The sequence below is a fragment of the Pezoporus flaviventris genome, unplaced genomic scaffold, assembly GCF_033815535.1.
Source record: "Pezoporus flaviventris isolate CSIRO_AGI_PZ_B2104156 unplaced genomic scaffold, CSIRO_AGI_Pfla_v1 ptg000083l, whole genome shotgun sequence".
NCBI lineage: Eukaryota > Metazoa > Chordata > Aves > Psittaciformes > Psittacidae > Pezoporus > Pezoporus flaviventris.
This window is the reverse complement of record NW_026892631.1, coordinates 13,472,147-13,495,681: the sequence shown is the minus strand read 5'-3', so window position 1 is coordinate 13,495,681 and position 23,535 is coordinate 13,472,147. Positions and strand designations below refer to the sequence as shown.

General features: G+C 44.3%; 2 protein-coding genes across 12 annotated transcripts in view; one reads left to right on the top strand and one right to left on the bottom strand.

The window, feature by feature from the left end:
* Nucleotides 1-791: 791 nt before the first annotated feature.
* On the bottom strand, nt 792-11,030 carry ANGEL2 (angel homolog 2). Of its 2 annotated transcripts, none has more exons than XM_061475450.1 (9): nt 10,909-11,030; nt 9,293-9,726; nt 7,823-8,076; nt 6,978-7,047; nt 6,207-6,628; nt 5,378-5,516; nt 4,722-4,767; nt 4,135-4,298; nt 792-1,293 (listed from the first exon to the last, which is right to left on the bottom strand). In XM_061475450.1, the coding sequence occupies exons 2-9, from the start codon at nt 9,717-9,719 to the stop codon at nt 1,139-1,141; spliced, it is 1,677 nt and encodes a 558-aa protein (XP_061331434.1). In that variant the 5' UTR covers nt 9,720-9,726; nt 10,909-11,030; the 3' UTR covers nt 792-1,138. The 2 variants fall into 2 exon arrangements, with proteins under 2 accessions (XP_061331434.1, XP_061331433.1); XM_061475449.1 differs by having other exon boundaries at nt 4,722-4,782; nt 5,390-5,516.
* Nucleotides 11,031-15,564: 4,534 nt separating this feature from the next.
* The window catches only part of RPS6KC1 (ribosomal protein S6 kinase C1), a 91,486-nt gene continuing 83,515 nt past the window's right edge, over nt 15,565-23,535 (top strand). For 3 of the 10 annotated variants that reach the window (XM_061475426.1, XM_061475425.1, XM_061475422.1), the window contains exons 1-2: nt 15,565-15,715; nt 20,591-20,626. In XM_061475426.1, coding sequence (XP_061331410.1) covers nt 15,611-15,715; nt 20,591-20,626 — 141 coding nt within the window. In that variant the 5' untranslated portion in view covers nt 15,565-15,610. Of the gene's footprint in view, nt 15,716-20,590; nt 20,627-21,476; nt 21,591-21,712; nt 21,923-23,535 lie in introns of those variants that run through there. The other 7 variants (XM_061475424.1, XR_009747240.1, XM_061475428.1 and 4 more) reach the window with 7 other exon arrangements.

The following is a 23,535-nucleotide window of genomic DNA, read 5'->3' as shown; positions in this document are numbered from 1 at the left end:
GTAATTCTGCAGTCAGCAAAAGGAATGAACAAAGAAATGTTTCTAGGAGCCAAACACATCTGAATGTGATCTCAGGACCGTGGGTGCGGGTTTTTCAGCACTACACTGAAAGACAGTTCTCCAAATGGTACTGTTAAGGCAGTTTTACATACATACCCACATGCTGCTGGACTTGTTTCCTGCAAGTTTACTGTTCAGGAAGTCTTTTAATGTTGGAAATGGTGTGTTTGTCAGTGCATTGTGAGAGTAAATACAAATCTTGATCGTTTAATACCTCAGGATCTGTCATTTTAATATACAGCTGGCCAGTTTTAATAACTCCATGGCAAACCAAACTCCCTTCCCCCAGTTGTTCAATGCATATGAAGCCTCAAGATGTCAAGGAGTGATTGTTTTGTTCCTGCAGTAGATCAGGGTTCTGTTAGGTTCTGTGCTCATTACACTCGGCTTTATTTCAGGCAGTCTAAAGAAGATGCCAGTGAATGCTACTCAAAGTTAAGCTTTTAGAAGTTTAAGAAGTAACCTTTAAAACTCTGCCTTATTGCAAAGCTAGCTTCTTCCTTTGGAGGGGTAATCCCGCAGCTTCCAGCCTGACTACAGTCTAAGTGAATTCCTTTGCAGAAGTATTTAGATAGGAGTGGCTACAGAGCACTGGTGTCATAACACATGATCTTCTGCTCATTAGAAAATGGGCTGTGCACACAGCCACACTTGCTTGGGGGTTGGAGCTAGAGGATCTTAAGGTCCTTTCCAACCCAAACCATTCCATGAGTCTATGAAGCAGCACACGGTTCTCAGAATAATCATTTTTACTCTGATTTACAATAAAAACCATTTACAGCATCTTCATGAAAAATAATGCCGCTTCGAGGCTGGCACAGCTGTTTTCCGTTATCAAAGAGGAAGCAAATGTAAAAATCTTTTCGTTTGGCCTTAAAAGCTTCATAAAGTAATTTCAACCTTAAAAAAAAAAAGTCTCTTTAAAAAGTCTACTTTACACAACACTAACAACTCAGCATGCAAAAAACTGACTGAAACCGGACCAGCAGTGCTTGAGTTAACCTTCAAAGAGACAGTGATCATCACATGGAGCGAGAAGGTGAAGGTAGCTTCGTCTACACAAAAGGTCCTTTGGGTATTACCGTTCCATGAGCCTGAACTCTGCTAGCAAGGGCAGGTGGTCAGAAGAGTTATTTTCATTGGGAAGACCATTAACAGTCCAAAGATCTTTCTCTGTTAGAAGTGCCAGCCTGCCAAGGAGTTTCAGACCTCCACGACAAGAATCCTCTGCTCCTGGTTAAAACACAACAAAACACGGGAACGTCCATCAGTGGGGGCTGAGAATCACATTTTCACACACCTGTGGAAAGAGGAAAACCCTAGGGCACAAATAATCCGAAAGTCATTTTTGTTCCATGTAACAGCACCAATAAGGAGTTCAGAAATTCTTCTGGTTTATGATTGCTCCCCCAGCAGGGCTTACAGTCAGTACAGCCCAAAGCACTCAGGACACTACCCCTCCATTTTGCAGAGGTAGAAAGGGATTGAGTTGTTCATTGTATCTCTGAAAAAGCCTCAGTCCAGGCCTGTACTTTAGCACAACAGCAGTGCCCAACAGAGCTGACACTTGCAAAATTAAGCATCTTTTGAGAGTTACTGGTTTACATAACCTTTTACTTGGGTATCATCAAGACCAGTTCTCCACCAGGCAGGAACTCCTCCTCATAAGGGTGAAAGCCTTCTGGCATTTCCCTTCCTAACTGTTCATCATCAGAAAGGGATCTTCCTCCATTATTTCCTGCTACTACCTATTCCTAATTGCCGAAAGACATGTTGAGGCTCACATTCCCCACCAGCCTCTCCTTGTTGGTGAAAACAAGGTCCAGCAAACAACCACTCTTTTCACCGACTCCTCTATCACTTGGAGAAGGCATTTATCATCAATACATTCTAGGAACCTCCTGGATTGCTTATTGCTGGTGTGTTGTCCCCCCCCGAGGACCAGGGCTTGTGACCATGAGGCTGCTCCTATCTCTATAGAAGACCTCATTTGCTCAGTCTTCCTGGTCAGGTGGCCTGCAGCAGACCCCTACTCTAATGTCATCTGTCCCTGCCCGGCCTTTATTATTACATACCACACTTAAAATATTTGTCCCCTCATTAAAGAAGAAACTTGGCAGTGCTGAGGAACAGCTGGACTTGACCTTAAAGGTCTTTTCCAACCTGGCTGATTCTATGATTCTAAAAACCAACCAACAACAAAAAACAACCCCCTAAAACCAAACAGAAAACCATCATAAGTTTTTTTCCAACTCAGGAAATTCCATTGAGAACAAAATCCTTCCATGATGCATCAAACTTTTAGACTTCTTGATCTACTTGAGTGGAGCCAACTAGTCAGCAACCGTAGCTGTTGCCTGCAGAGCACAGGGATGATGCTGAGCAGGTTGAGTGCTTTCAGGGCCAGCACGAACAGCAGCTGTAACTTTGACAAAAATACTTTCTGTATGGAAGTGATCAGCAATTCCAGGACTTCCTGGCTGAAGCTGGTACTTACCAGCAGGCACATTTTAAAGGATTATCCAGCAACTGTTCAACTCCTCACATAGTTCAACAGCTTCACTCCTTTGGCACCTGCCAGCTTTGCAGCCCTCTAACAACCCAGCAGCTGTTTACTGCTGCTCTGAAGAAAAGCTTTTCCACTGCGAAGATGCCTTGGTAGCTTTAGAGCACACACGTCCTTGCGCCAAATTTATCATCTGGCACAGCACCTGCGTGTCTACAAAGGAGCAGTTTGTTGCTGGAAAGAGTTTGGCCTGCATGCAGTGATTAATGTCAGCTCAGCACTCTGCAACCACTATTCTAGTTTTGAAGAACTAATGAATAAAAACTACACCGGTTTAACCTAGTTTGAGAGTTCCAGGTTTGTCCCATTCTGTACTGTGATGTGGGGTGAAGAATCTATTTGAAAAACAAGTGCAGAAAGGAAGAAGTGCTACAGCTCTGCTGGGGCAACGATGGTGCAACAAAAATAGAGAAGCAAGTGAATTAAGATTAAGTTGTGCACAGGATGCACTCTGAAATCACACAGGATTCATAAGTCATTTAAGTACTTCTCAGATCCTGTATTTTCAGTCAAAGCTTTTATTTCTGTATTGTGAAGCTTTTGTGTGTGGTATTTTACATTAAGGTAGTACTTACTGTGCATGTTAGGATAAATTAGACTTTTGTGCATTGACTCACTGAATTCTAACAATCTAGTCTCAATGCACGAGAAATGAAAGGGGTATTTTTATTTCACATATTAGAAACAATGTTAATTTATAAAAATCTGTTGCAATCTACAGTGGGAGCAGGAGTAGAATCCAGGTTTCTTTGTTCCAAGTTCTGCAGAGCCATTAATCTGATAGCACCGCACTGTGCAGTGACCTTTGATGACGGCATAAAACACAGAACTACTGATGACATGGAAAGCACACTGCTGGGAAATATCCACGGTGAGAGCACAAAGCAGTAAAGGATGGATGTGTTACCCATCAAGAAATAAACCCGCAGAGGTACCGTGTCTTTCTTGCACCATCTGGTGAGTTCTAGCTGCAACTACAATCAAGAGTGTGACAACTGGACACGGGCAAGGGACTGCTCTCAGAGCAAGACAGCACAGAGGTCATCTACTTGACAGATGTTACATCAAGACTATCTAAGAAGTAACTAAGAAACCCTTTTAATGCACATCATAAACTGCTGTTTGCCGTTTTCATGACTGGAAACACTGCTTTGTTGTAGGTTCGCTCACCACCACCCTGCAGGAGTTACTGACAGCAGTAATTCTCAGGTGCTACTTACACTGCTGCTTTTCTGGGCCCTCAGGTCTTTTCTCGTAGTTGCTGAGATGGCAACTACGGCAATGGTCGGTTACATGGAAAAGTCTGCCCCGCGTGGCACTACAAGCCCAAGCGTGGTGAGATCACAAGCCCAGCCTCAGTTCTCAGATAGCAGCTGACATTCAAAGCACTGCCACAAACCTCTGAGGTAATTCATATGGATTGAATTACCACTGCATTTCCCTTGGAACAGCATCCAAATGCTCCCATATAGCACTTGGTGAAAACAATTAGAAAGTCATTTCTTTACCTGGCCGGGCAGCAGCAGCATCCTTTGCTGCAGAATAGAAAATGTAATCCACGGTGACAGCACTCCGGGAGTGACAAGTTGTTACTTCTGGGATCCCAGTTTCAGGAAAGTAATGAGAATAGACCGAGGACAACTTAAAATGGTGCTGCAGTTTTGAAGACACCCTGAACAGGAATCAAAGAAAAGAACCTTATTTTCTTGTCTTTCCTAGAAAGAATGAGCAATGAAGAAGTTCCCAGCTTTCCTACAATGTCACGACAGAGCAAATGTTCTGTTTATGTCAAGAAGTAACCAAAAATGTCAAAGACATTTTCTAATAAGCAGACAGAAAGTGCCCCCTAAACAGCACTGACACCTTGCCTCTCCATTCTGAAATAGTATCTGCAGGTTCCTGCAAGAACCCACACTCCATTAATTCCATTTCTAGTCCTTTGCTGCCTGATCAGCCTTCGCATGTTTAAATGGACAATGATTTTTAACCCAGATGGGCAAGACTGGGTTGGGTGAGCATCTTCTATCCACATCTGGAATCACAAACAAGTTTGGTCTAAGCACAGGAACTCCATTTTTTATCCCCCAACACATACTTTTCAGATGCTATTACAATCTCCTGAGCATTGTCCAGTTTTCCTGCTTCCAACTTTTCTCCTGTAAAACAAAAAATGCATTCAATTTGCATTTAAAAATAAGAGGTAAGAAAGACCAATATTGAAGATCAATAGAAAAGCTAGACACAAGTATCTTTGCAGCAGGCAAGATATAAACTGGATTAAATTCTTCTGTTCCATTTGTAATATGCCCTTCAAAGACTTCCAAATTATGTCCCATTCATTTAAAATTGGTGGATGAAAGATGTAGTAAGGAAGGAATCACTTGCTCTTCCCACTTGTTCCATAAATTGCCTTCACTTTAATACATAACCACTTAAGCAGAATGTGGATTCACGCTACGTACATGTGCTGCATTCTTCCATCTCTCTTTTCCCAGTCACAGCACAACTGGCTTTCATGATTCAGTCACAGCAGTTTAAAGAATATGCACCAGCTCCTGAAGGGCAATTTCTGTTATCTTCTAAAGATTCAAATTTGCAAATGCTTATGTGAGCCATAACTTCACACTCAAATGAGCCCAACAGGGAAGTCTGGCAAGCTAAAGTCTCACTGCTTTCCCCCTCCACTAGAGCAGAACATGTTTTTCAGTGCTACCCAAATGATGTTTTCAAAGGTCCACAAAATTCATCAACCCAGTAACTGACCTGCATTCTCTTCTTTTTGTTGCTGTTTTATTTCATACACACAGTTTTGTGAAATACCCAATTTTGGGGGCCAGATTGGAATAGATAAAATTCTTTGGCCCCTTGGAAACTGTTCTTGTCCAGAGACCTAAGAAAAACATGAAATGAGTGGAAAGTTTAAGGCAAAAAAAAAAGCCACAGCCCCTTAGAATAAATCTTTTATCGTGGCTTGTCAAATCTCTGTCAAAGTAACAACAACCCTTACACACACCCCCTTTGTTTTTGCAGCTATCCAATTTTTCAAGCCAGTTCTTGTGACACTAAGCTGAGATACTACCAAGAACACTTATCAACGTAACAGGACTGAGTATACACAGCTCCCCAGCAGACACTTTATCTTCACAATGCTTATTCTTCTGGGAGCAAGCCAAGTTGAAGCAGGGCTTGAAACAACTACTCACTAGCAACAGACACCAGTGGGGCTATTTTTCCCCATGTTTTCTCATTGTATGTACTCCAGTTACTTTCTATTAAATAGCATTTGACACATCCAACAGCTACATTAACAAGAGGTTACAACAAAACCCATCTAACCTGAAACAGTTTAGATTCAGCATCTAATTGCATTTTTTGCTTTTACAGTTATTCTAGCTACTGTAATTCAAAGTTTGTCTAAAACAAGAGTCATCTTTCAATGGAGTACACAGTAGGTGTTTACTTAAGCCCTTATTTTATCCTATTTAAAGACAGGGATGCTTAAACACAGGGATACAAACATCCTGTAATACTTTTAATCAGCATCAACCTTTACTTGTGAGAAGTGAAAAGCATAGCCTACCTTTCCTATGGCGAGGCCTTCATAATTTAACTTCCCTTCCTTTATAAATCTGTACAATGGAGAACCAGGAACAGAATTGAAGTCACCACAGATGATAATTGGACAGAAGGTACCATCCTTCTGAGCAGCAACACTAGCAATCTCTGCCAGGAGGATTGCAAGTTGGGTCAGCTTGATGTCCCCACGCCTTGGGTTATACAGCAGATGTGTATTGGCTATACAGATTGCAGCGTTAGTTTTACAGTGAAATCTAGGCTGCAAAAGCAACACCAATCCCACGTTGTCCCTGTCCAAGAGTGGAATATCATGGCGAAAGAATTCCACGGGGTTTGATGAAATCAGGCTAAATTTGGAAGTTTTGAAGCAAATAGCACAGCCATCAGGTTTCCTCCCTGTCCTCATTTTATACTCACAGTGATACCCTGCAAGAGAGGCAATGACAAACATAAAATATCATTGTATAAATAGAGATTATCTCAAGAAATAATTAAAACCTTTTTGCCCTGTCTAGCTTCAATTTAGATACTACAGGAAACCTATTCTAATATCTTCTCTGATGTGTCAGCATCTGTTTAAGATACCAGGCATATTCTTATGCTCCATCCCTGGTGGTGCTCAAGGCCAGGTTGAAGAAAGCCTTGGGCAACATGGTCTAGTGTGAGATGTCCCTGCCCATGGCAGGAGGGTTGGAAGCAGACGATCTTAAGGTCCTTTCCAACCCAAACCAGTCTGGGATTCTGTGATTCTATGGTCATAAAAGTTTCATCATACCCAGGGATTCCAAACTTGACTTGATCTCTGTTCTATAGTGGTCTTCCTGGACTTCTTGTAAACAGAGTACCTGAAGCAAAAGTTCACAATTAGAAGATTATTAAATCTATCAAAATATTACCACATCACCTCTGTTGGACACTCTGTATGGGTATACTATAAAAATAATAATTCAGAGGCTTTTTGCCGTCATAATTCCACAAAAGAATTCAGTCTCCTATAGAAAGCGCTCCTTAAGATTGGGAAAAGGGCCCCAATTCCTCCCACCCTCTCTCAGCCAGCTGCACATTTTCAGATGTGAAATTCAATTTAATCAAAGTAGCCACCTGCTAATACATTCCCAGCAGTTTAGGGGAGGGCTAAATGCCACAGCAGTGGGATGAAGAGACCAAGGGCACACTTTCCATTAAGTACAGAGTGGACAACAAGGTTTGTACTATAACCTGAACCAAAGATCAACCTCGAAATACTCCATTAAAGTTCTGAGCATCTTGGAGCCTTCTGTCTGTACACTGCAGTACAGATTTACAACCACCTTGGGACTCTGACAAAGGACCGAGTTCCTGAAGGGCAACAAAGTTATGCCAAAAAGACCATTCCAGGAATTATGGACAAAAAAGGTAACTATGAGTGGTATGTACTGTAGAGTTTGCCTTTGCTCCATGTTCGGATTGCACAGAATACACTAACTGCATAAGCATAAATCAAAGCTAGTGTTAAGCACGACATAACTAATAGCTCAGTTGGATTCACTGGACAACCCACCCATCAAAAAGAACAGCAACAATTTGCTACTGCAGTTTATCGGTCCTAAAGAAACGTCCACATGCTCATTGTCTACTCACATCTGCATCCAGCTGTTTGATTTCTTGTAGAATGTTGGGAAACCTGTATGTCCAGATTAACAGTCGTTGCCTGCAGTGTCTGTACAGGTGGGAGTTATCTTCCAACAGATTCTGTGAGAGGATATTGTAGGACATGACTGTAAAATCAAATTTTGCCTCACTTCCTGTACTGCTTTGGTCAGTTTCTTTATTTTCAATGATTTTCATTGTTCTGCTGTGCTGGCAAAAATATTCCCAGTGTCTTTTGATGGTTCCTATTAAAAGAGCATGAAGCAGAAAAAATTATGTAATATACCATATGAGTTTTTACTGCTCTTAGAAATCATTCTGCTGACAACTGTTTGTCTTTGCTTAATCAATTCTAAAAGCTTATTTGAGTAGCAGTGATTTAGACCATGGTTCAAGATGAACTTTATATAAGCATCAGTAAAAACCAAACCAAACAAACCCAGGCCCAAAACAAAATCATTAGATGCCCTGGATTTCAAACTGCTTGGTATGTCCTAAGGAAATGGTTGTGGTCAGACTACGCCACCCTGCTGCTCCCTGTAGAAATGCTGTCAAACTGGTAAACCAAATCCAGTCTGCTGACACAGTGTTACGCTGCCTTCTGCCACTACCTCCTCAGTGGAGATGCGGTATGTCAGTCTGAGATACACCCTTAGAACCGGACATGGGCATCTTGATCTGCCAATACATGATTAAGAAGGGGTTATAAATCAATAAACATGTTCACCTCTAGCCTGTGTACAATCTGAAAAACTCAAGACATACGCTACAACTGGGTCCCAAACCAGATAATGAACCCGATTTGAGACTGAGAAATTAAAAACATTAATAAGCCTCAGAATTACCAACAGCTTCTAAAAAGGCTTGTTTTACCTTTCTGCCATTCCTAGTTTCATACTTATTATATGGAAGGTTTTAAGAATGTATCTACCCATCATTAAGTATCCAATTATTTTTCAGATATGTATTTTTCCACTTACAAAATTCATGAACCAAGTGGCTTGGAAAGAAGCCAGCTGAGGTCCAGCAGGGCTTACAGGCTCAGGTACAGTACCAGGCACAAAGCTATATACAACTGCCAGCCCAGCTCAGCCCCACAGCAAGTTATCTACATCTTTTTGCTTTAAGATTCCTGAGTTCACAGACAGGATGTGGCAAAAGACACCCGAGAGAGTTGTCTGAACCAAACTCAGGACTCCCCAGGAGGGCAATCCCTCCCATAACTGACTGCTCTACTTCCAGCCACAGTGAACCTAGCACTGGCAGGCTGTGTGGCAGCACAGAACGCAAGTGTGACACACCAAACAGCATTACAAACTGTAAGGCTTTTAAGACAGATGTTTTCTTGACCAAGGAGCCAAGAAAAACAGTAACTCAAAAGGTGCAGGCAAGATTGCTTATAGCTTAGATGAGTTTAGCTTTACAGAGAAAGAAGGAAAATGAACAAAGACCACCTTTTACCTTTCTTGCTGCTATGTTTTTCTTCATTCCGTGCTACAGAAAGACACAACCCTTCCTTCTGATCAGAGAAGTTTGTTTCTTTTTCAGGAGCTGAAATATCATGCTGGCCACTGACTCTTCTCTTCTTTGTCAGTGGCTCTTCTCCCTCAGATTTCATACTGGGATTGGGTAGGTGAAAGCAAGAACTTTGCATGAAGTTATCAAGCTGCCAATAACAGTTCTGAAACTGTCTCCAAGGTCCAAAAAATGGAGGGAGTCTCCAGTTTGCTGAGGAATCAGCTGGAATGGGAAGTGGAAACGAGGCCCAAGGACAGTGTCCGGCCCATCTCATACAGCTGTAAACCGGGTTGCTCACGGTGAGTATCTGAGAACCATTCCAGTGGGCGATGCAGTCTCTGCCCAGCCTCTGCACATGACGGGCCAGCATGGGGGGTCTGCCAAAGAAAGCACAGATTGAATTACCTACACTCAAGTCATCCTGGACATGGCTGATACAAACTACTCCTTCTCCACAGGTTGACACATACAAGATATTCAAACCTTTTCAGATACATACAAGACATTTAAACTTTTATCTAAATAATACACAAAGTGGGACTTGACGAAGCAATCGTGTATTCTTCCCCTTCAGATTTACAAATGCCATTTCATTTCCAAACCCTGCCCAACTGAATAACTATTTACAACTTATTTTCTGCCTTACCGAATTCCACTCTCAGATCTTTCAGGTGCTCAGTGGAACGACCTTTACAACAAGTCATTCCTTCATGCAGCATTAACTTTATGATAAAGCTACTTGAAAGGAATCAGAAACCACTTTCCTTTAAGTTGCTTAAAAAGCTGTTGACTTGGATCAAGCCACAGTGCCAACAGGACAGGGAAACAGAGGTACTAACTCTCATGGAATCTCTGGCAACAGCTTAAAGACTTGGATTTTCATTTCTTTTGCAGGTGGGAAAGCCACAGCTTAGCAATTAAAGCCATGAAAATACGGGGGAGGTTGGTTGGTTGCTTTCCATAAAAGAAGAACGTCTGTGTCAAAACCAAATGCAAAGCAGGAAGGATGTCTGAGGGCCATCGCTCTGCCCCGGCTTCCTCATTGTTTAAAAAGGAAGGCATATTTTGAGCTTACAGACAAAAGACACCGAAGCGCCTGAAGATGAACCAAAGCGAGAACCTCCTCCCTGCCGCGCAGCCTAAATACAGCGTTCTGCAAGACCCGGCTTGTCCGCGAACACCCACCACAAGCAGCTCGACAGACACAGGAGCACAACACGGCCCAGGGCACCTCGGCGATGGGATGGAGCAGGCAGAGAAGAGCCGCCGCTCCTCTGGGGAGGCTCCGGCGCCGCCCGCTCCGCGGAACCCCGCACCGCGGCCCCGCTCTGCTCTACGGGCGCTTCTTGCTGCCAACCGTCCGGCAGGGCCGCTCCCCGGCCCCTGCACCCGATCAGGCCGGTTCCACGGCCGCCGGCACCACGCCAGCTGCAGGGAGCCGCACGCAGACCGCCTCGGCCTCCGGGGGCTGGAGAAGGAGGATGAAGAGCGGCCGCCGCCGCACCGCACCGCACCGCCCCGGCTGCAGGCCCAGCGCTCACCCCCCCGGACCCGTTTACCTCCCGGCGGGCCCCGGTGCGGGCCCGGCCCAGGGCAGACCCGCTATCGGCTCCGCGCACCCCCGCTGCCCCCAGAGGGGGTCATTCCAGGACAGCGCCAGCTCCGCCCCCGCTGCCGCCGCCGCGCCGCGTACCCCGCGCCAGCGACACCCGAGCCCGCCCCGCGGCCTCCCGCCCGCCCGCTCGCTCCTGGGACTTGTAGTCCAGGGCTCACGGCGACCCGGCAGCCATGTTTGTCCCGAGAGGGCGGTGCCGGAGCCCGGCCGCCATCTTGGGGCCGGGGGCCCCTCAAGGCGGGGCGGGAGGCGGTGCCTCAGCTGCGGGTGGGAGTCGTGGCGGCCGGGTGCTGCGGGAGCGGGCTGGAGGGTGCAGGGTGTCAGGGTTTTTGTTCTTTTAGATGTGCTAACGTAGTATTTTCTGCATGCCGCCATGTTCCTGCGGCTACTGTGCCCCCGTGGGGTCAAGGGAGAGCTGCCCTGTGTTTTAAGGTACCTGTGTCAGGGCGGCAGCGCCGGCTTTAATGCTTGCAGAAACCGAAACTCACTCACCTGAGAAAGTGTTTTAACATTCCCAGGTTAAACCGCCCCTGAAGATGCGCAGTTGGACAGAGCCTTGAGCAGCCTGCCCCAGTGTGAGGTGTCCCTGTCCATGGCAGGGGTTGGAAGTGCATGCTTTTAAGGTCCTTTCCAACCCAAACCAGCCTGGGATTCTATGATTATATGCTCTGCCGAGACCTGGCCCGAGGGATGGGTGGAAGAGCTGCTTGCCCTGCAGACGGACCCACTGCTGCTTACCAGCTGCATAAACAGCCCTCCCTATCCCTGGCGATGTTGCTTAAGCAGTTAACATGCTTGCTTGAGGTCGTCTAAGGACGGAGTGAATGCTGGCTCTGTTTACTGTAAGGAAACGTAGTACAGAAATACAATCGTGCCAAATAGCGCTGATGCTGCGCAGGCACTGCAATCGCGTCCGACACTGGCTCTGCATTCCTGTGGCTGGTGTCATGGAAGTGACTTTAAACAACAATAATTGTAAGGTTTTCCCAGGGGTGGTAGGGAAGCCTGAACTAGAAGAATGAGTCAGGTGAGGGGAGCGCTAGGTAGGCAAGATGTCAAATCCACCGCGGGTTTTCCGCTTCTTGGATGCAAGTTACTGGCAAAAGGTAAAAACACCCATCCATTTTCTGTTAGTTTCTTCGCACTGTAATAAGAGAGCAAAGCTATTAGCTTCATAATATGTGGGTAGTACAAGACTTCCCAGCTATGCTTTCCAGACCTGTACTGGTAATTTTTGAAGCATTCTCATGTATTAGGTATGTTTCTAAGATAGAAGACAGTAAGCCATAGCTATAGCAACAACAACTGCTGTTATTTTTAGGAGCAAAGGGAATCTTCCTATGGAATGCCGTTAGTTTCTTCATTTTGACCTGCGTAAGACACCCAAGTTGTTCTGCCACTTCAAAGGTTTTTCCATAATAGTCATCTCAGTAGCGATGCTGGAAAAAGGAAAGGGGTAAAGCTTTTTTAAGGTAAGCCTTAATGAAAAGGAAGATCTGCTGCTAAGCATGAAAGGGAATTGTGTAAGAAGCATAATAAAAGATAAGAAAAAGATTAACCTATTAATACAATGCAAATTGTCTCTCTTCTCAAAGTTGCTATTATTTCTTGCCTTGATCTAGGAAAGGCTTAGCAACCCAGTAACACTCAATTGTGGATTATTTAGTCTCCTCTAATTATTATTTTGTGCATCTAGGTTGGTTGCACCATGTTCAGAGATATTCTTCAACATGGTATCTCCAAATTCAGGTTTGTAACTAGAAGCCAAATTACTTTATGAGTCATTTGAGCTTTCGAAACTCCCTAATGAATGGAGGCTCACTGAGGGATGTTTTGATTGATTATCCTGCACATCAGAACAGCCACCGTGGTTCAGATCAATGGTCCAGTGAGCTCAGTTTCCTGCTTTCTAAAAGCGGTTAGCAGCAGATGCCTAGAGGTGTGCAGGGGCTGGGCAAACTTCAAATGAACATTTCCCTGCCTCCAGCTGTTTCCAGCTCAGCAGATTTCCTAAGCCTGGTGTGTTTGTCTCTTTAGTTACTCTCAGTGACTTTCTCGCCCAAGTACTTGACTTTGCAAACGTTCTGCATTAGCAACATCCTCTGATAAGAGTCCTGCAGGTCTAGCACTCATATGAAGAACTCTTTCATTATCATTAGTTTTATGACCTCCTTCATACCAGCTTCACTGGCCTTTGGTTCTGGTGCTAAAAGAGACTGAACAGTCCATCCCCGTCCATCTTCTCCATGCCACTTGTGATTTTCATGGACCACTATCATCTCTCTTCATATTATTCCTTCTTCCACAGTGAAAAATCTCAAACTACTCCATTGTTCTGCATGAGGAATATATTCCATATACTTGATCATTTTTATTGTTCTTGTTTCAGCCATGGAGTTATGCAGTTGCAATATACTCTTCTCTGTCTTGTTCTCTACTCCTACTGCTTCTTCTCCCTTCCTCCTCCCACCAAACTGCTAGCTTTTGAGTTACAAGATTGAAGTGTATTTTCAGCTAGCTCTTTGGTTGTCTTTTGCATGTGATACCACTGCATCTGAGTAGCTGCAAGCTACAGCTAAAGTTAAAGAAGATGAGTATAAAATCATGTCCTTCAGATCATTCTGTCCAACCTCTTCAATTCTGATCTAAAATTCACATCTAAACAAACCTCACACTAGGTTTCCTCACTTGTACATTAAAACTACTCCAAACAGAAGATCTCCTTTTGGAAAGTCTCTTGCAATTAAACTTCAACTGCATCATCAGTGGTATAAGAAAACAATTGCTATCTAATGGAGTTTGATGCATATCTTAGCTTTGGGACTTGGAAACTTGCTTTAGAAGAATGATGACCAAGACCAAATTAGCTCTAAGGTGTTCCCCAGAGGTGTTCCATGAAGTTAGATGTACCCAACGCGAGCTTGTGCTTCCAGATGTATGGAAGTGAATCTGATCTAGAACTCAGAAAATGAATGTGATTATAGACGATGACCTTTCATTTACACAGCAGTGTTTGGGAATGGTGTAAAGATTCTCAGTGCAGTTCAGTTGTCCTCCAAGGAGAAACACTTGCTACTGTGAGCTTCAGTACAAGAGTCTCTGATCTTTTAAAAAGAAATGCAGTTAAGTATTTTTCTTCAGTCAAAGACCTGCATGGGACCAGAGAGACCTGGTAATGAAAAGATGATTTTTTTAACATCTGCTATTAAATGATGCACAATGATAAAAAAGAGAAAATAATCCTAACAGTTTATATAATCTAAAGTGTGATCTCTATTGGCATAGAGCTACCTTTGTATAGAGCCCACTACAGCCAAGCAATTGAAGGTGCCTATAATCTTACCGAAGGAGAATGTCTTGCAGCACAAAGTTGTGCTCCTCTGAACTGAAGCCATGCCAAACCCTGGAGAGTTCCCTCACCCCAAAGTGTTTTGCAGACCTATGTGCACATGAGGGCCCATCTGCAGGAAGGAGTCCAGGTACAGCTTAAAGAATCTGTAAAAGATACTAAACACAAAACATGGAAATGCAATAACCATCGAACTTGCCTTTCTGTGAACATTCCTCTTTGAAATCCATTAGTCATTTCTGTGTAACAAGCCTTTCTTTACATTTAAGGCAGCATATCTGAAAATAGCACACAATGAACACTGGAATTGGCAGACCAGCTCTGTCAGTGGAAGGTCTTGTTAAAGATCTGTAGGCACCATGTGGGTGCCTGTATTTGAAAGGGACTTGGTGGTCATTGCCAAGTGTAAACCCCTCACAGCCATGCCCTAGCAGAACACCTTTAACTGTCTCAATTTGACTGTAGAAGAAAGTGCAGAGGAGGCCACGAGGATGATCAGGGGCTGGAGCACCTCTGGTATGGAGACAGGCTGAGAACATTGGGGCTGTTCAGCCTGGAGAAGAGAAGCTGTGTGGAGACCTCAGAGCAGCTTCCAGTGTCTGAAGGGGACTACAAGGATGCTGGAGAGGGACTCTTCATCAGGGGCTGCAGCGACAGGACAAGGGGTGATGGCTTCAAACTGAAAGAGGGCAAGTTCAGGTTAGATCTAAGGCAGAAGCTCTTCCCTGTGAGGGTGCTGAGGCGCTGGCACAGGGTGCCCAGAGAAGCTGTGGCTGCCCCATCCCTGGCAGTGCTCAAGGCCAGGTTGGACACAGGGGCTTGGAGCAAGCTGCTCTAGTGGAAGGTGTCCCTGCCCGTGGGGAAGGGGTTGGAACTGCATGAGCTTTAAGGTCCTTTCCAACCCAACCCATTCCATGATTCTACGATTCTATGACCATGACCCCTTGTCCTCCCCCATGCTAGGCAGGCTTTCAAGACTCGGGAAAAGGCCACATCCAAGCTGCCCGTTAGGAACCGGGGGTACTCATAACCGGCAGCTGGAAGCGGTGTCTCCCTCTCCAGCCCCGCCGAGGCTCAGCCTCGCCCACCCGCTGAAGCATCCGTAAGTGCACCGCGCCCGCCCCGCCGCAGCCGCTGCTCTCCGCGGCGGGCCCAGCCGGCGCTCCCCGCGGCGGGGCGGACCCGGCCGGGCCCTCGGCACCGCCCGCCCGGGCGGGGCGGAGCGTTCCGGGGCGCCGCTTCCGCCTGTGTCGGGGCCCGGCCCGGCCCGGCGCGGCGGCGGTGGGGGGGGTTCAGCATGCTGAGCCCGCGGGAGCGCGGCGGGGACCTGGCCCGCTTCTACACGGTGACGGAGCCGCGGCGGCATCCCCGCGGGCACACCGTCTACAAGGTCACGGCGCGGGTGAGTCAGCGCCCGGCCCCGGCCCCGGCCCCGGCCTCGGCCTCCTCTGTGCCGGCTGCAAGCTCTGCCCCTCGCCCCCAGGTCCCCGGGCCCGGCCGGCCTCCCGTGCGGTCTGTAAAGCCGCGGCTGCGTGCGGAATAGAGCCGCACACGGCCATGGGCATCCTGGCGTGCCCTGCGCTGGTCGGGCCGGTCGCGGTGTGGAGCCCCCCTCATTGAGGACGGGTGGGAGGGGAGGAAGGAGGGCTCGGGCACGGCGGGTCCTCTGAGCTGAACCTCGGTCGTCTCCTGCGAACTTGTGGCTTCACATAACGTGATGGCCCCCGGGGCGCTTCGCAGTGTCAGTTTCTTTCCTGTTTGTTGCAGGTTGTGCTTGAATAGCTTACAAACATCAACTCTTTATTTGTTTCCTTGTTTGATTGTAAACTTGGCAGCGCTGGGGTAGCGGTTGGGCTTGATGCTCTTCCAGGTCTTTTCCAACCTGGTTGATTCTGTGATTCTCCTCCCAGTTTCTCATTTAGCCCAATTGTGCTGTCTTCCCACCTGCCCCACAGTACAGTCAGCTGTGGGAAAAACCATGGGAGCAGGGTATGTAGGTATAGCCTGCACTGGAAGCACAGAGCTCAGTTGGGCAATATTTATACAGCCCCTTTCTAAAGGGTTGCATATGCCCAGCATTCAGCCCCATTGGGGACAAGAGCGTTTGAGTGCGTAAGAGAGGCCTAGCAGGAGGAGAAAGAAAGCTGAAGCGGAGAGCTGGCTTGTTGCTAGTTTTAGTGAAAGCTCCTTCTGTTCCCGTAGGGAAATTTCCTGCTTCCTTTTCTCCTCCGCTTTCCTATTTAAGCCAAAAAGGGAGGGGAGTAAGTGTGGAGATAGGTGCAGGATGAGTTTAGGTCACAGGTATGGTGGGATATTCAGAGCATCAGAAGGCGTCATGGAGGGACAGAGTTTATTTAAATGACCTGTGATCTTGTAGCTATTGCCGCTGTAGACATTCTGCCTGTGAACACAGTGTGGGTTTTTTTATGTATCTTTTCTAAATTCAAAGAATACAATGTTCTGTATGTATGTATATATTGTAGCTCTCGGCTTGTTCAGCTATGATCACTTTGTGTGACTTGTGAAATTAAGATGCCGTTTTAAATTATTCTTTTTTTTTTTAAATCAAACATATACGTACAAATCCACCCACCATAAATGTGGGCTGTGTTTAAAACGTTCTTTTTAGTCCAGCAAACTGCAGTATTTGTTCAAGGAAAAGGAGGAAAAGAGGTGTTTTTCTCTCTGATGTTCTAATCTAAAAAGCCTTTCCTGAGATAGAGAACGGCGTCATCATCTCTTTCTGCGCTAGTCATGATGGGCTGTGCGAGTGTGTTCTAAAAAGTTGTGTCAGTGCAAGGGAGAGTAGTAGAAATGAGCCAAGACTTTGCTTATTTTACTGAGGTGACTTTGTTCTTACTGGCTAAAGCCAGTTAAAAGGCTCTGTGATGCTTTTGTTTATGCGGAATTGTTCAAGAGCAAGCTATGGCTGCCTAGTGAGCAGTGTTGCTCTTTCTCTCTGCCCCACAAGTTGAAGATGCTCTGGTGCTTTTCCAAGTGAGGTAGTGCAGAATCAGGCAATGTGCTGACTGCGCATGACTCAGTGTAGAGCACGGAGTTGACCAGTCTGTGAGCTGTCCAAATTAAACTGAGCTAACCAGAGATCATTAGTTCTCCAGGGTGTTTTGATATCTAAATTCTCTAAAAGGAGAAAATATTTGACTTCTTTGCAGCAAAGGATGCTTTGGATTTACAGATGTGGTAAATGCCCTATCCCAAGGCCAGGTTGGATGGGGATTGGGAAACATGGTCTAGTATAAGACATCCCTGCCCATGGAAGGGGATTGGAACTGGATGGTCCTTTCCAACCCAAACCATTCCATGAGTCTATGATTCAAATAATTCTATAAATAACCTTTGTTTCAGTAAGGCCCTGTCTGCTAATCTGTTATGGAGTACTTGATACTTGAAATGAGGAGTTAGATGCTGAACAAAATGATTTAAAATAAAAAATCTCTTACCCTCCCTTTTTCTTTCCTCTTATTCCTCCCTCCTGTTCCTGCAGTGATCTGGCTCCATGGCTGGTATCACAGCGCTACAGCTGTATTTGCTGATCTGATGCTCAGCAGCTTTGAGGGACTGCCAGGAAAAAAGTGAGGTGGATCTTCCCGTTGTGTTGAGTACCCTTCTGGCTGAGATTTAGCGTACTCAGTATGTGCAAGTGGCGATTTTGGGTTCATTTCAGTGGTCTGTGAATCCTTTGTGAAACGAAGATCAAGGAACTTTCTGTTGTAATATAACGTATTGCAACAGAAAGATATAATTCATATTAATAATATTATATAGTATAATTATGGATGTGAAGGCACTTCTTCATTATGTCCTAAACATCTGACTGAAAGGCCCAACCACCCATGCAGCCTCTTCTGAGTGCTAAGGTGGTCTATCCTTACTACAGCTTTTTCTTAAAGACTTCGTCTGTATAGCAGAGAATATATATTTTATTTTCTTGTAAACTGTGGAATAACAGTGAATGCAGACAAGATTAGATTAATATTGTCTTTTATTATATTCATTTCCAAAGATGCAATAACCTAAAGCGGGTTACAGCGTGAGGAGTGTCCTCAGTGGTATCTGAAAATATAGGCCACAAATAAAAGTTCAGTTAACTTTGAAGATTAGATGATTAAAATTCTAATGAGTTATGTTGTATATCTGCTGGTCAGACAAAGAATAGGATAGTCTGAAATACTTTGTTTGCTAGCCAGGATCCTTGTAGGATCTATTTTCAGATCCTAACACAGTAATTATGCATTGCTTAGCTCATCACTGGGTATCCTGATGATATTTTTAAGGATAGATTAAAGCTGCTTGCATTACAGATTTGTAAGAGTTGACTGCATTGATCCTTGTGGGAGGATTAAAAACATGCACTGAAAATTTGGGGGGGGGGGGGAATTGGATAATCTTTGCCAAGTCTCTAGGTTGTTTTAAAGGGGCAGACCTCTTCTCAGGTTGACCTTCAGAAAAAGGTATGAAGAACAAAGCAGGACAACACATAAATTATTACGTACTGACTTAAAGCTGGCATGGCTGGAAGCTATAGAAGGCGATGTTACATTAGAACAAGTATGAAACAGGGTCTGTGGGTTTTATTCCAGATTCTTACTAACTGGCTGGGTAATTACTCATCTCTCTGGGTCTCCTTCTGCCCATCTGGTAACTTACCTAGCTGCCAAAACTGTTGCAAGGCTTTAACTAAAGGTGAACTGCAAAGCAAAGCAGTTGTTGTGTGCCCTTTGGTATTCTATGGTGTGTAGCCATGCCTGTAATACCTTCTTCCCCCAGCTCTGCAGGCTTCTTACATCAAGTACACCAGCTATTAGAAAAGAAGGTTAGTAATATTTCACCAATTGTAGATATCAACTGCCTGGTAATGAAGGAAGGAGCAAGGGCTGCCAAGGTTAAAATTAGGTAAAGTTGCCAAATGTTAGGTTACTGCAGAGTGAGGAGAAGTTGAGGAAGGTTTTACTAATGTAGACTGCGCTGGAAGAAGAGGACTTTGATGTGCAAGGTGAGAGAAAGACTTCTGAAGAAGAATGTTTTAGGTCTTTTGAGAGCTTGCTAGAGGAGGTAACACTTTTCTGCCTTGCCTCCTCCAGAATGTGTGGAAGATGAGTGGCTGGGCTGTGGAGTAAACTGATGTTATGAAATCTGGGAGGCTTTGGCGAGGCTTCCTGAAAAATGAAAGGGAGGAAGAGAGCTAATATGTGGGGACTAAATATGAGGGGTTTGTTGCTGTCACTTAGCAAGAGGGAAGTGTAGATTCAGTGTCTTCCATCTTAGAGCAGCATCTCTAAGCGTGGTGTTTGCGGTTCAGTGGGATGGTGTTGTAGTCTCTGGGGTGCAGGTAGTGTGGACTCCTCGCACTTGCCTACTTGCATCACTTATTCACAGCAGTGATTATTCTGGGGTGTGTCACTGTGGAGACTCTCAGTTGCATTGAGAATGCCCTGTCTTGCTTTAGCTAACAAGAAGCTAATTACTTTGTTAAACAGCTTTGGCTGTTATAATGAAGGGTATACTGACTTGCACAAAATAATTGCAGTTATGAATTAAAGATGTCTTGATCTGATTTGTTTGTGTGGATATGCGCTTAGTGCTGTTTATAAGCCCAATGCAGAACTTGGATTACAAAGGCTTTTGCAATCAATATTTATTTAAAGAAAAAAAAATCCTGACAAAAGACAGGCTTCTTTATGGTGTGGAGCCAAGCCTTGTTTTCACTGCAGTTTTCCTTTGGACAAAGTCATTTATAATTGATCAGGCAAAGAGTGTTTAAGGAGAAACAAATACACAAGGATCGAGCCAGACGTGTGTGCGCATTGATGGCTGTAAGTAAAGTGGAAATACTGCCTTAGTAAATGCAAAGCTTCGCATTCACAGTGAGGTTGTGTGCGGCTTTTATTAAGCCAAGTAGCTTCAATTAGCTCCGCTTACTGAGAGTAATGTGGTCTTAGTATGAATTAAATAGGAAGAGACTGAGAAGGTGATGGGGGATGTGCTCTTTGTTTTGAGATGCCTTCTGTGCCATTTTGCCTATAATGGATGTCTATTTCTAATCGGAGGGATTGACTCTGCTGCTAAAATACTTCACCGTATTATATTTGGATATTAGACTTCTCTCAAACTAAATGAAAGCACTTCTGGGTGAGGAGGAACGTGCAAGTGTTTGCCCCTTTCATGATTTTTCTCTTCAGCAACAAATCACTGTATATTCCTCAACTTCCAAACTGGAAATCCAAGCGCTTACATGGGTTTTTGTTTTGCTTTTCAGATTGTTTCAAGAAAAAATCCAGAGGATGTCCAGGAGGTAACAGTTTAAGCTTGTGCAAATGTCTTTGTGTGAATCTCGCTCTGCCTTTTGAAGCATCTGTGGTATAATTTAGCAATTTCTGTGTGTTTTGTCATTGTAATTCTTTTATGTTTCCATTTGTCTTTAACTTTCAGTTGAAAACAGTAGCTAGTGTGACATGTTGCAGTTCATTCCTCAGTGATGAATCCTGACTTGAAACAAAGTCTTAGGGAGTAGTGTGTCTTTTGATGACAAAACTGCTTTGATAACTTTTCAAGCTCTTTTCTTAGGGATGGAATTGGCAAATTGATGGTTACTTGACTCCTACTGGTAAAATTAGAGATCAGTCCACAGTCCAAGTCTTAGGTCTCAGCTGTAGGTACTCTTTTCTGCTTTAACCAATACTTCACTGAAAAGCCTACACCATTACTGTGTATTAGGGGAAATGGAGGAATGTAGAGTAGTTGAGAGAGATTAGACTGCAAGTCATGGATTATGCCTGTATCTCTGAGGCTCCTTTAGCAAAGCATAGAACTGGAAAATACTAAAACTTTAAAACTGCTTACTCTTTGCCTCTTCTGAAAAGGCTCTGAATGAGAGTGCTGTATTCTCGTGCCTCTTTAATACCTCAAAAGACTGGCAGGAATCATTATTATTGAGACCAAAAAGTACATCACGTGTGTGTTGTTTGTGGGGTTTTGTTTTTTAGATTACACCCCTTTTTTTTCCACCCCCTCTTGATTTCTTCTGGACTAATGGACACTGGTACTGTTGTATGATGTACGTGCAAAATTCTTCCTTCAGAAGGACAACCTTATGGCTTTTCAGGCATTGTGTAACATATGCATCTGTTCAATTTCTGGTGCAGTTTCTTACTACAGTTGAGGAGAACCTGGATAGTTGATGAAAGAAGAGCCCATAAATGAATTCATTGCATCTCTGTGTGGTCAAGCATGAGTTACTGATTAGTGGCTTGGCAGAGGTGAGAATTAGCTAATACACCTAACACCCTTTTGTTGCATCCTTCTTTGAAATCCTGGGAATCAGACAATCATGAGCATTCATGCTTTTTGTATTTATTTATTCTTTTTTTTTAATCTCTAGGAGATTAAAATAGCCTATCAGAATCAGAGAGAATAATGGATCTGGGTTTAGAACTGCATTACTGTAGTCTAGTTTGGGGTTCACCTCTTCCAGGAAGACTTCTGAATTGAACTTTCCCATGAGCACATTCTGCCATTACCTTAATCTTCATTTGTGGGAAAACCACTTTATAGCAAGCTGTTGATGAGCCATTCATCAGGAAAGTATATTGTAAGTGTCTTTCAGCTAGAGTATTGCATGAATATATGTTAAGTAGGTTTGAAACAATAGCAAAACACTATCTTTTAGTCATTGCTTTGGTTGTAGCTTAGCATGGCTGTAGATTAGCCATGTAGAGACAATAAGGGGGCGTGAATGTGCTATGAGTTTATTGATGATTGCCCTTCATTGTACCAAATTAAGTGTTTTGCATGTGATGGCATGTTAGGTGTGCTGTGATTCTGTTATAAGTGAGCATCTGGAAGTACCTAGGTGTTAAAAGGAATATCCTAGGTGGTAGTTGCCACACTGAATTGTAGTCAGAAAACCACACACCTTGTGAGCTTTTCTGTTTTATATTGGTTGCTTATGTTTAATAAAGATTGTGGGCAGCCTTTGAAAGAAAAAGAATATGCTCCTAACCTGTTCCCGTGAAAATAAATGTCCCCCAGCTTTCCAGAATTCTCAGAAATTCCATAGGCAAAATTTTGTGCACGCAACCACCCTGTTGCTTTATGATCTGTCCCATGCAAACCCCTTCCTGTACCCATATATGTAGCGATAGGACAAGGGTTGTTGGGTTCAAATTAAAGCAGGGGAAGCTCAGGTTAGATCTAAGGCAGAAGTCTTTCCCTGTGAGGCTCTGGCACAGGGTGCCCAGAGAAGCTGTGGCTGCCTCATCCTGGGCAGTGTTCAAGGCCAGGCTGGACAGAGTCTTTGATGACATGATCTAGTGGAAGGTGTCCCTGCCTGTGGCAGGGGTTTGGAACTGGATGATCTTAAGGTCCTTTCCAACTCAAATGATTCTGTGATTCTATATAGCACCACTTAGCTGTGCCTCCTTACTCAGAATTCTCTTTCAATGCCACTTTTGTGATGTTAATACATACATTATATATGTACAACTGCACATAAGGCTAAGTGTTGTGACTTCAGCTCTACTTGCCAGTTTTCTCTCACCTCCTTTAACTGCCCTTTGGGATACAAGCCTTTAATACAACATCTCTCCCACTGCAGCCAATTACAATTTGAAATAATTCCAGCTGTTGTTGCTGGGACAGGGAGGAAGATAACCTTGTAAGGGCTTTCTTCTCAGAAGAAGAAAAGGAGTTCAAGTTGAATGGAAGAGTTGATACAGAAAAGCTAGTGGACTTTAATTTCCTTGCTTCTGGGGACTGATGGTGCCAACATGGTGTGTGAGGCAGTTGTAGCTAGAGTAGTCTTGTGGGTTTTTCCTCTTATTCATGGAGGAGAAAGGGTTGTTCGTTGTGAACAGATGACTCACATGAGTTAACAGAGATCTACTGGCTGCAGCCATGACAAGCACCTTATTGCATTACAAGTCTAACATATGTTTTGTGATACACTTGCTGTGCTTCATTGGGTCTCAAAGTACAATGTGTCCTTCCTCCAAATCTGATTTCTAATGAGTTATGTTAGAGTGGGAACTTTACTGAGCCACATGCACGCAAAGGCATGATTTCTGTGAGCTTGTGAAAGCTTTTGGGGTGACTGACTGTTTTTGCTATGCAAGCTACTTACAGTTATTTTTTTTTCCTCCTGGCTATTGGGGGATCACTTGCAGCAGTAAAAGTTGCTATTTTTTTAAGGGGAACAGAATCTCA